Source organism: Bactrocera neohumeralis, unplaced genomic scaffold (assembly GCF_024586455.1).
Source record: "Bactrocera neohumeralis isolate Rockhampton unplaced genomic scaffold, APGP_CSIRO_Bneo_wtdbg2-racon-allhic-juicebox.fasta_v2 cluster09, whole genome shotgun sequence".
Classification (NCBI taxonomy): Eukaryota; Metazoa; Arthropoda; class Insecta; order Diptera; family Tephritidae; genus Bactrocera; species Bactrocera neohumeralis.
Window position 1 is genome coordinate 19,597,740 of NW_026089622.1, and position 12,724 is coordinate 19,610,463.

The following is a 12,724-nucleotide window of genomic DNA, read 5'->3' on the forward strand; positions in this document are numbered from 1 at the left end:
TGTTGTACCGTTTAGTACCGGAAGTTGAAACTGAGGTATTTTGGTTCTGCTTGTGAATAGCATCAGTTCTGTTTTGTTCGGGTTAACTCCTAGTCCATTGTTTTTAAACCATAGGTTTAACCTTCGAAGTGCTCTTTCCATAATCTCGCTGACTGTTGAAGGAAACATGCCTGATACCAACAACACTATACCGTCTGCATACGCCACTGCTTTCACTCCTCCACCGTTTAGTTGGAGGAGTATTTCGTTCAGCGCTACAACCCATAGGAGCGAAGAGAGGACCCCTCCTTGAGGCGTCCCTCTACTCACATAGCTTGTTTGTGTTGCAGCGCCGTTTGAAGCTATAATCTTCCTATTCTCAAGCATCGATAGTATCCATCTGCACACAGTGTCATCTATGCCACCATGTGCCAGAGAGTTAATTATCGCATTTACTTCTATGTTATTGAAGGCGCCCTCTATGTCTAGAAAAGCAGCCATGGTGTATTGTTTGTGGTGTAGTGATTTTTCAATTACACTTATCACCTCGTGAAGGGCGGTTTCGGTTGATCGGCCCTTTATGTACGCATGTTGGGACTTCGATAACTTCTCCGCCATTATTGTTCTTACGTGTAGATCTATTAGCCTTTCCAGTACCTTCAGCATAAAGGAGGTAAGGCTTATAGGTCTAAAGTCCTTGGCATTTTCGTGTGCTCTTCTGCCAGGTTTTGGAAGGAACACAACTTTACTTCTTTTTCAACTTCTTGGGATGTAGGATAATAGAATGCTAGCTTTGTATATATTTTCAAGTCTTTGAACCATTGGTTCTACCAGTTTTTGCAACATTATGGGCATAATTCCTTAAGGCGTTCAACGGTTGAAGATGTTTGCTGACTCCCGGGGAAGTGTGTTGTAATTAGTACCTCCAGAGACTCTTTTGCCGAGGAGGTCCAATCACTTCCCTCCGTCCTAATGTAGGCAGTGTTAATATGATCTTTGGATAGCATTTTGCTCAGCCTAGCGGTTTCTCTGCAACTTTCTATCGCTGTGCAGAAAGATCGCCAAGAGTCGTTTTTGCTTTCCTGACTGCTTTTTTGTATCTTTTTATAATATCTTTATATGGCTGCAATATTTTGGTTCTAAAACTCTCATTGAAAGCCTTCCTTAGTTGTGTTCTCAAATTCTTGAGTTCACTGTTCCACCAAGGAAGAGACTTTCTCTTTTTCAAAACTGTTAGCGGAGTAGATTTATTAAAAGTTGTGGTTAGGATTTTTTCCAACTTCTCTACTTCTGAATCTAATTCCTCAGGATTTCTGATGCTCTTATTGCCTCCCTTTTCAAGGCATTTTGTTGCTATACTGGTAAATTTTCCCCATGCCGTTCTTCTAGGGTTCCGGTAAGTGAGAGGCGCACTGTACTTCTCGCGGATGCTGAAGAGTATCCAGGAGTGATCCGACATGGAAGGCTCATCGGATACCCTCCAGTTATCCACAACGAGACTGTCTGTGTCTGTTGATAGCGTGAGGTCAAGCACTTCCTCCCACCCCGGAAACCTATCCGAGCTTGGGAAAGTAAAAGTTGGCTTATCGCCCTTGTTGCAAATACTTAGATTACTATTCAAAATATACTGCAAGAGTGACTCACCTCTGGTGTTTATACTGGAGCTACCCCATACGGTGTGCCTTGCGTTTGCATCACACCCTATTAGGACATCTTCTTTCCTGTTCTCCTCTACTAGTCTGGTGAGCGGGGTCGGTGGTATGTCTTCGTCATGGGCCCAGTAGGCCGAGACTAAGAAGGATTGAGAGCTAACAAGCTTAAATCCTATTATTGGGTATTGAAAGGATAAAAGTCAGTTGTTATAATATTCTTTAAAAAATTTAAATAGTTTCTCCATATAATAAATAACCACTATTTATTCGTACTAAATATTGGGTATTGGGTTGATAAATGTCCAAAAATTGTAATTTTGTTCAACCTGGCCATAATGGAAAGTGTTATAAAAAACGCTAATTTTGAGGCGCTCTCACACTGGAATAATTTTAATATCCCTTTATTCCTGCATTCTGCGATGAACATCAAGTTCCGGAGGAATGTAATTGATTTTTTCGCACCTTTTTATGCTCTTCCCTCCGTAAACTGATATTCTCCTCATCTAGCCCTCGTTCGCACTTTGCTAACTTTGCGGGCTAAAAATGTGCCCATCTCTGCCGTAGGGTGTAATAAGAGGTAAGATAATTTGCTTAATTGTCGACACCAATTGTGGTTTCAATAGTACATAATCATATTGGGTTTCATCTTATGGAAGGTTTGAAACACCTGTATTTTTAATATATAGTTTCGATAAATTTCGCAAAATAAATAAAAAGTCGCAGGTATGAAAAAATTTATCAATTGAGATTTTTTGTCAGAAACTACTTAACTTATAAACTACTATGAATATGCTGTAACGAATTTCTCTATAAATAGTTTACATTGTAATTCACTCTTGAGTTCGATTACTGGATTGTTAAATAAAAGTCTATTTTTAATAGCTATACACTTATCCCTATTTCTAATTTCAACAACTTAATGATTTGCTACTCATTATCCGAAATAACAACTTTTAATTTACATATCATTTGCTCTTATCACGGCAGCACTGTAACTAGGTGTCTGTGTGTCTGTTGTACAATCCGTCAGCCCTTATATACTAGATCGTTAACAACACTTCGCAACTCGAATACTCCGGCAACTACGCTGACTAGTTAATTCTAACAATTTATCGTCGTTTCTATTTTTGTTCTCGTATCCGTGTTCGTTACAATACCTTAAAATTTTTACTAGCGTAACTTTACTACAAATTATCTAAAGATTTCCGTTTATATGTAAGTGTAGTGCCACTGACACTGCCCCACATTGAGTTTTATTGTATAAATAACACCTTTCCATCGTAATTCATATTGTTAAATTTTTTTATCGTTATGATCAAATATTTTATTTATCGCATACGTAATCGTTATTTCTTAAAATGCATAAGTAATAAATTATATTATACTAATTCTATTAATAGGCGTGTTTTATTTGACCAGCAAAATAAGCTATTAGTTTATTTTGTATGGAAGACTCTCTAATCACTATTTCAGAAATTTTGAGGTAAAGTCTCAATTTGAGACCTCTTAGTATTCACAACACAGTCTCTAGTCTTTAGTCTCAAAATATTGTCAAAACTAAAAAGAGCTTCTTGGTTGCAATTTTGAATATACTGAATAACGATCATCATAGATATTAATCGATTGTCGATTTTTTTTATATTTTGTAAGCAACTCAAGCACAAAAAGTTAATCATAAAACAAATTCACATAAATTTCGTAAATATTTCGAAACAAAGTCAACATATATTTATCGACAGATTTATTTTCATTCAAGTGTAAATACATCTCTTAATAATGAAATCAAACAAACAGACTTTTGTGACTGTCCCTTACAGAATTGCAAAATTGCCTCAAGTCACAAAAATTTTGTCCATTTTAAAATTTCAATTTTAGAGACTTGTGACTGTATCACAGTACAGAATCGCTCAGTTAGCCAACAGAATTATCTTGGCTTGTCATAAACTATCATAGTTTGTATATTGAACTAGAGGCATTGTCAGTTCATCGCTTTTTTTCATTCACAAAAAAAAGTAGTTGACAATAGCGAGAAACCCTTATTTTAACAGATGAAATTGTAAACAAACCAAAATTACGGATTGTTTGTCTTCAGTATTTTGGGTGGGGTGCGATAAAGCCATGCGAGATAACACCATATGGCTCTGTCTCCCATCCAATTGCGAGGTAAAGCCATATGGCATTATCAGGCTTCGCATTGAGAGACAATGCTATTTTTTTTTTTTTGACAATTGTGAGTTAAAGCCATATGGCCTTATCTCTCATATGAATTTATTTTGCATTGTGAATGTGCATTTAATTGTTATTCATTGCACCTGGCAACTTTCTTAATCAATGTCATATTGCATATTGTCAAATTGCATATTTTCATAACCAACGTATTTTGTGCTTTGATTAAAATGGAAAATCAAGAAATAATTTTTGAATATAAGTTGATTCCAGGTTTTAGGAAAAACAGTTCTTTATTATTAATTGAAAAAGAAAATCAAATTTTCAAAATAAATATATGAATAAAAATGTTAAATATTATAATTGTTAAGTGGATAACTGTTCAGCTACAGTTGCCATTGAATTAAATAGCAAAAGATTTTGCTGTAAAACAGAGAAAAGTGTCAAGAACGGCCACAATCATGGGGAACAAAGTGTCTTAATGGCACGATTCCCATTACTTTTGTCCGAATTTCCGTATAAATGGGGTATGTGCGGATAGGGGAGCTTCTCCAGAGAAGATATATCCAAAAATAATATAAAAATAACTTTTATTTTTTAAAATATTCACGATTAAAAGTTCAAAAACTTGCACTAATAACACATGGTATTTCTCTATGTTTCACTAAATTTTTTCACGTTTTTCACTCTGTATATTTAAATATACACTCTATACATTGAAATACGTTCACATTTCACTTTTATTTTGGTATATTTTACCTAAATTTATTAATTGAAAAATCACTTAGCACACTCATCGTTGAAAAGGTTAGATTGTTTACAATTATTAGGAAAACAAGCCTTGCCACATCTTAAACAGCAAATATGTAGGATTTTTAACAATTTTTCTTTGTTTGCTTTTTCGCGTGATTCTTTTTTCTATATTAACTATAAAAAAATTCTGTCTACATATGTATGTATATGTGTAATATGTGATTTATGTGACTGAAGTACTTTCGCGTAGTACTCCTTTCTGCGTTGGCGGCCTTCGGCCACGCTTTAAAAAAATAACCCTGGTCGAGCGAATACCCGGGGTTACTGAAGTACTTTCGCATAGTACTCCTTTCTGCGTTAAAATAAAAAAAATATATTGAGTTTCGTTAAAAAGTGGTTATATTTTTGGTTATCTTGCACTGATATTGAAACAAAATTTGAGTTTTCGTTATAAAATGGTTAAATTTTGGTTATTATATCTGTCAGCGCTTTCCATTTATTTTTACGTTAATTTGTATATTAGGTGACAATATATATAATACTATTATATAATATTACTTATTTGTTTATTAAATTAAATAAAGAACATATCCACATGAATGGATAGAGGAATTTTTGGGAAAAAACGAATTTCAGTGATTTTCCTTATTATCACATGGCAGCGCTCCATTTCGTCGTAATTTTTAGCACACACATGATGTTCATTACGAGTGTAAAATACAATTTTTAAAAAAAAGTTTTTTTGATAAAAAGACTGTTAAAAGTGTAAAATGTGGATTTATTTAAAAGTTTATAGTTTAATTCAATTAATGTGAAATGAAAAATGTAAGTAAAGTGTGTTTAATGTGGTAAAATAGCTTGTTGAAATGTTCAAATTTTGGGAATTTTTGAACTTTAAGGTCGAATATCTCGTAAACTAAGCGTTTGCGGTTCCTATAACTATATTTTATAATCAGGAGGACTTCCTCTTTCCAACTGTACCTTCAAATCGCGGCGCCAAAGAAATCGCAATTGTGTCGTCTTAATTGAAAAATTAAAACAAGTAAGGAAGGGCTAAGTTCGGGTGTCACCGAACATTTTATACTCTCGCATGATAAAGTGATAATCGAGATTTCATTATACGTCATTTACATATTTTTCAAATACCGTATTTTTGTAAAGTTTTATTCCGCTATCATCATTGGTTCCTAATGTATATACCCGTATTATACAGAAAAGGCATCAGATGGAATTCAAAATAGCGTTATATTGGAAGAAGGCGTGGTTGTGAACCAATTTCACCCATATTTCGTACATGTCATCAGGGTGTTAAGAAAATATTATATACCGAATTTTATTGAAATCGGTCTAGTAGTTCCTGAGATATGGTTTTTGGTCCATAAGTGGGCGAGGCCACGCCCATTTTCAATTTTTAAAAAAGCCTGGGTGCAGCTTCCTTCTTCAATTTCTTTCGTAAAATTTAGTGTTTCTGACGTTTTTTGTTAGTCCGTTAACGCACTTTTAGTGATTTTCAACATAACCTTTGTATGGGAGGTGGGCGTGGTTATTATCCGATTTCTTTCATTTTTAAACTGTATATGGAAATGCCTGAAGAAAACGACTCTGTAGAGTTTGGTTGACATAGCTATAGTAGTTTTTGAGATATGTACAAAAAACTTAGTAGGGGGCGGGGCCACGCCCACTTTTCCAAAAAAATTGCGTCCAAATATGCTCCTCCCTAATGCGATCCCTTGTGCCAAATTTCACTTTAATATCTTTATTTATGGCTTAGTTATGACACTTTATAGGTTTTCGGTTTCCGCCATTTTGTGGGCGTGGCAGTTGGCCGATTTTGCCCATCTTCGAACTTAACCTTCTTATGGAGCCACGGAATACGTGTACCAAGTTTCATCATGATATCTCAATTTTTACTCAAGTTACAGCTTGCACGGACGGACGGACAGACGGACGGACGGACGGACAGACGGACGGACAGACAGACATCCGGATTTCAACTCTACTCGTCACCCTGATCACTTTGGTATATATAACCCTATATCAGACTCTTTTAGTTTTAGGACTTACAAACAACCGTTATGTGAACAAAACTATAATACTCTCCTTAGCAACATTGTTGCGAGAGTATAATTAATAAATTCGATAAAAACTGAAGTGATGAGTGCATCATTAAAACGTTCAAGTGTGCGAGATATATTTGATGCACAATGTAAAAAATATAAGGAAACATCACATTCAGTGCAGTTCGGTAAAATGCGTAGGCATTTGATTCATATAGAACAAGAAAAATATCCAAAAAATCCGATGACTTTTGAAGAAATAATTGAAGTTTATAAAAATAAAGAAATTTCATCAAAATTCACAATGTCCAGATATGAGGAAAATTAAAAATTTTATATTGACACTATAGTAGAAGAAAATTTTGCCTACTCATTATTTGTGTCTCCTACCATTTCTAATGCTATTAAAGGAAGGAACCACATGGAACAACGTAATTATATAGTTTCAAAGAAATATAAGCAATTGCTTATAATTCACATTATTCACGCAGACCATGTAAGAACTTTAAAATGAAAATTTATTATTTATCTTAAAATAACTCGCTCATTTTTATACTCTCGCAACAATGTTGCTAAGGAGTATTATAGTTTTGTTCACATAACGGTTGTTTGTAAGTCCTAAAACTAAAAGAGACAGATATAGGGTTATATATACCAAAGTGATCAGGGTGACGAGTAGAGTCGAAATCCGGATGTCTGTCTGGCCGTCCGTCCGTCCGTGCAAGCTGTAACTTGAGTAAAAATTGAGATATCATGATGAAACTTGGAACACGTATTCCGTGGCTCCATAAGAAGGTTAAGTTCGAAGATGGGCAAAATCGGCCCACTGCCACGCCCACAAAATGGCGGAAACCGAAAACCTATAAATTGTCTTAACTAAGCCATAAATAAAGATAATAAAGTGAAATTTGGCACAAGGGATCGCATTAGGGAGGGGCATATTTGGGCGCAATTTTTTTGGAAAAGTGGGCATGGCCCCGCCCCCTACTAAGTTTTTTGCACGTATCTCGAAAACTACATTAGCTATGTCAACCAAACTCTACAGAGTCGTTTTCTTCAGGCATTTCCATATACAGTTCAAAAATGGAAGAAATCAGATAATAACCACGCCCACCTCCCATACAAAGGTTATGTTGAAAATCACTAAAAGTGCGTTAACGGACTAACAAAAAACGTCAGAAACACTAAATTTTACGGAAGAAATTGCAGAAGGAAGCTGCACCCAGGCTTATTTTAAAAATTGAAAATGGGCGTGGCCTCGCCCACTTATGGACCAAAAACCATATCTCAGGAACTACTAGACCGATTTCAATAAAATTCGGTATATAATATTTTCTTAACACCCTGATGACATGTACGAAATATGGGTGAAATCGGTTCACAACCACGCCTTCTTCCAATATAACGCTATTTTGAATTCCATCTGATGCCTTCTCTGTATAATATATAATACATTAGGAACCAATGATGATAGCGGAATAAAACTTTACAAAAATACGGTATTTGAAAAATATGTAAATGACGTATAATGAAATCTCGATTATCACTTTATAATGCGAGAATATAAAATGTTCGGTGACACCCGAACTTATCCCTTCCTTACTTGTTTTTCATTACTTTTCAGGCATATCCGTTCATATATATTTTAATGTCTCATAAGTCAGAATCTGCATATAAACATGTTTAGCAATATTTGCTATCAAATGTCATCGATTTGAAGCCGACGTCAGTAATCACTGATTTTGAATGCAGTTTACGTAATGCTTTTAAAAGCGTATACCCAATAGTGAAAACGGTTGGATGTTGGTTTCACTACACGAATGCTCTTCGACGGAAAGCTACGCAAATTCCTAAATTCACAGCTAAATTGAACAGAGATAAAAATGCCAAAAACCTATTTTCCAAATTTATGTATCTACCATTATTGAAATCGGCTAATATTATAGAAGCCTATAGCTATAAAAAACAAGATGCTATGGATGTAAAATTAGTTAATCCATCAAATAATACAGAAAGCTTCTTTAAACCATTTATAAATTACTTCGAGCGACAATGGATGAAAAAAGTGAGAGAAAACTAAATTATATATAATAATATAATTTTATGAAATTTTATTGTTTTAGGAAAACCCTGTAAACTTTTCAGTGTATAAAGAACCTGTCAGGACAAGTAATTCTGCTTAAGGTTTCCATAGCAGATTGAATATGAAACTTCCAAAGCGAGGCACGTTTTACAACTTCCTAGAAACCCTTTTCGAATTAGATTTTGTAAAATCCATGGATTATTCAAAATCTATTTCTGGTTGTACGAATCTATATAGATCAAAAACATTCGGCAATGGAGTTCGCGACAAATTTATTAAAAAACGGCTAGACTTATTAAAAAACAATAAAATATCTTTGATGGAAATTCTCAGCCAGTTTTCTAAAATGGAAAACTGCATACTTGCAGAAAAATTCGTCAATAAAATCCATAGTTTCGATGATGATTATAAAGACGACGACGACGATGACGACAGTAATGAAGATGAAAATTGTAAAGATCATTTACAAACGCAACAAAATATGACATTGTTATGCGTAATTTGCTGCGAAAGGGAAAGGGAACTCTTGTTCGACCCATGTCATCATTATAAAGTTCGTCAAACATGCTTTCAAAAAATGGAAGAAAACAGCAAATTAAAGGGCGTACAAACATTGTGCCCAATTTGTCGCAGTATAATAAACGAAGCAAAACAAATATTTTGTTAATAATATAATTAAGCTCATATGTTATTATATACCTAGAACTATATTGGAATAGTGTTTTCGTAATTTTTGGTTTTCATTTTGTTTGATCTGTTTGTTGGAATAATGTTTTTCTTTAAATGTTATACTTGTGTTTACTTTATTATCTTTAAATAAATATAAAGAAACTGAAAGTTCGTTTTTTTTTACAAAATGGTCAGTGGCAAATTCTGTAAAATCATTAGCTTTTCAAATGTATTTAACATTTCTGTAAAAGGGAAAAATCATTACCTTTCATTGCAAGAAGAAAACTAATGATTTTTCCCTTTTACAGAATGCTTACACCTTCTTGAATGCATATAGAGCAGAAAATATTCCGTAAAAGGGAAAATCAAATGAGAGATAAAGCCATGCGAGATAACGCCATATGGCCTTATCGCTCTTTGAAATTGGAAACAAAGCCATACAGAAATTTTGACGTGAATATGGCTTTATCTCTCTTTGAATTGAGTGATAAGGCCATATGGCGTTATCTCGCATGGCTTTATCGCACCCCACCAGTTTTTTGTTTTCGAGACCTCATATAAATAATATGTATATAATGTATAGTATATTCAGGAGTTTTGTGGAATCTGATAGTCGTCGGAATCAGAATTGAAACCGATCAAAAAAATCAGTAGGTGTCATGAATTCAGATATTATTGGTTTGATATTCGAAACAGAATTTGTAACGGTTTTGGGTGTCACGGAAACCAATTTTATCGGTTTTGCTGTGAGAAACAAATCAAGAAGATAGTGCCACACAGTTTTGAAATGTAAGTTAAGAAATCAAGTTATTTTATTATTTCGAATTAATCTATCTTTATTTCTATAGGGGAAAACATAAGTATAAAACACGGAATGTCTCAATTATTGAGTTTTTTGAAACAAAAAAGCGGATATTTAAGGGGGGAGCCTGCTTTAGAGGCTTAAAACAATCGATTTTTTTGAGGTTTTTTTTGGGAAGGAAGAAATAATTGGTTAAGGCGAAATTTCTAGGGTTTATAGTTAAATCCGCATAATCCGCAAATTTTTTTGTTACGAAATCTTTTACATTTTGCCTTTGGGAAGCAATTGCCAGATGCTTCTAGCATGTGCATTTTTCGGACGGCGGGCAGGATGCAGGTTGCAATTTCTATCGGAAACAAAAAATGCAAAGAGATTCATATTTTTTAATAACTTATGTTCAAGCTAAACTAGAAAAATTAAAAAAAAATGAAAAATTCTAAAAAAATTTTAAAATTAAAAAAAGTGGTTTTTGACTAAAAAAAAATTTTCTTTAAACATATGTTCATGCTTAACTTTTCTTAGTTTTTTTTTTAGTTTAAATAGAAGATAATTTAATGCCAAAGATAATAAACTTTGCCCCAATTCCATTCGACGTTTAGTTTTTTTCTATCCTGCTCGCCAATTAAGAAAAATCGTACAACTTCTTTTTTCTGCCCAAGCGCTCATAACCTTGGGGAAATATTCTTAGACAATTTTTAAAGAGATTTAAGCAAAAAAAATCAATTTTTTGAACCTTCTAAAGCAGAATCCCTCTTAAAGAATATTTACAAAACGTAATTTAACACCCAAATGCTTCTTTATTCATTCGATAAATGTTATCTCTTAAAATCTTCCTTTAATTCGGAACTCGTTAAAAATTTTAATAGGATTGCTTCCAAATGTATTCATTTGCAAGTTTTGCCACATTAATAAACATCTGATTCGAATATTGGTTTTGCGTAAGTTCGAAAAGACGAAAATCCAATCAGATTCTGTGACACCATTGAAAATCAGAATTGGATTGCAATTCTGACATCTAAGCAATTCAGTCTTGGATTCCATAACACCCCTGATTAATATTCCGTTCACAAATTTGAAATTTCACCTAACTTGAATATCAGCTGATTGTTCTTACCAGTTTTGCCAACACAATTAGTTTTTAAACTAACATATTAAATAAGCTAAGTGCGATTTATTTGTCCATGATTTAGCTATTAGCTTGTGATGGTCAAATAAAACACGTTTATTACTATAATCACTATTCATTACAAAATGCTAGTATTTTCACATATTACAACAAGATAATTTTTTTAGGTTTGCAAACATCTCAGGATGGTCAGTTTTATGCAGTATCGAGAAAATTTGAACCATTCAGTAACGAAAAAAAAAATTTAGTTATTAAATTTTCTGTGAACTGTAATGACTGCGGGGGCGGTTATGTAAAAATTTTCGACTGTTCTTTGGAACTGATATGCATGGAGAATCCCCATATTATATGTTTGGACCAGATATTTGCGGTCCAGGAACGAAAAAAGTTCACTTTATTTTTAGCTACAAAGGCAAGAATCACCTAATTAATAAAGACATACAATGCAAAGATGATGTTTATACTCATTTGTACACACTCATTGTAAAACCAAACAACACATATGAAGTGTTGATTGATAACGAAAAAATTGAGTCCGGGAACCTTGAAAATTACTGGGAATTTCTTCCTCCAAAAAAGATTAAGGATCCAAATGCAAAAAAAAAAACAGAAGACTGGGATGAAAGGGTATGTTATATCTTTTATAATAATTATTTTTTTAATTATTAATAAAAATATTATACATAAGCCAACAATTCCAGATCCAGAGGATACCAAACCTTCAGACTGGGACAAACCAGAATATATCCCTGATCCAGATGCTTCTAAGCCTGAGGATTGGGATGACGAAATGGATGGCGAATGGGAACCATCTATGGTAGATAATCCGGATTACAAAGGCGAATGGCAGCCTAGGAAGTTGGACAATCCAGATTATAAAGGCGCGTGGGAGCATCCTGGAATTGAGAATCCAGAATATGTACCAGATGGCAATCTGTATTTACGGAAAGAACTCTGTATAATTGGATTTGACTTATGGCAAGTGAAGTCAGGAACGGTTTTTGATAACGTACTTGTAACTGATGACATCGAAGAAGCTTTCAAGAAGGCATCCGCAATTAAAGATATACAGTCTGGAGAAAAAAAAATGAAAGAAGCCTTAGATGAAGGACGAAAAAAGATGAAGAAGAATAAGAAGAATGCTGGACAAAGATGAAATGATGAAAAAGATGAAGATGAAGCAGACGAGGCGCAGTCAAATGATCATGATAAACTCTAAATAATAAAATGATTATTTGCGATTTTTACAAATATATAAAAAGACTTGATAATTATTATTTTGTAATTATTATTATTTTGTGCATAAAAGTCATTGCTTCTTAAGAGTGTACGAACTGTCGTTATTTATCCTCAAACATTAGAAAAAAATCAAAGAAATATCAAAAACTTGAAGTAGTAATAGAAAGCATAGTTATCTTTGAGTCAATGTGCGAAAAA

General features: G+C 33.7%; 1 protein-coding gene across 1 annotated transcript; it reads left to right on the forward strand.

Annotated features, from left to right (window-relative positions):
- The first annotated feature begins 11,525 nt into the window (after positions 1-11,525).
- Positions 11,526-12,443, forward strand: LOC126764648 (calreticulin-like). Its single transcript, XM_050482309.1, has 2 exons — positions 11,526-11,914; positions 11,976-12,443. Exons 1-2 carry the CDS (start codon positions 11,612-11,614, stop codon positions 12,441-12,443), a joined length of 771 nt encoding a protein of 256 aa, XP_050338266.1. The 5' UTR covers positions 11,526-11,611.
- Positions 12,444-12,724: the final 281 nt, after the last annotated feature.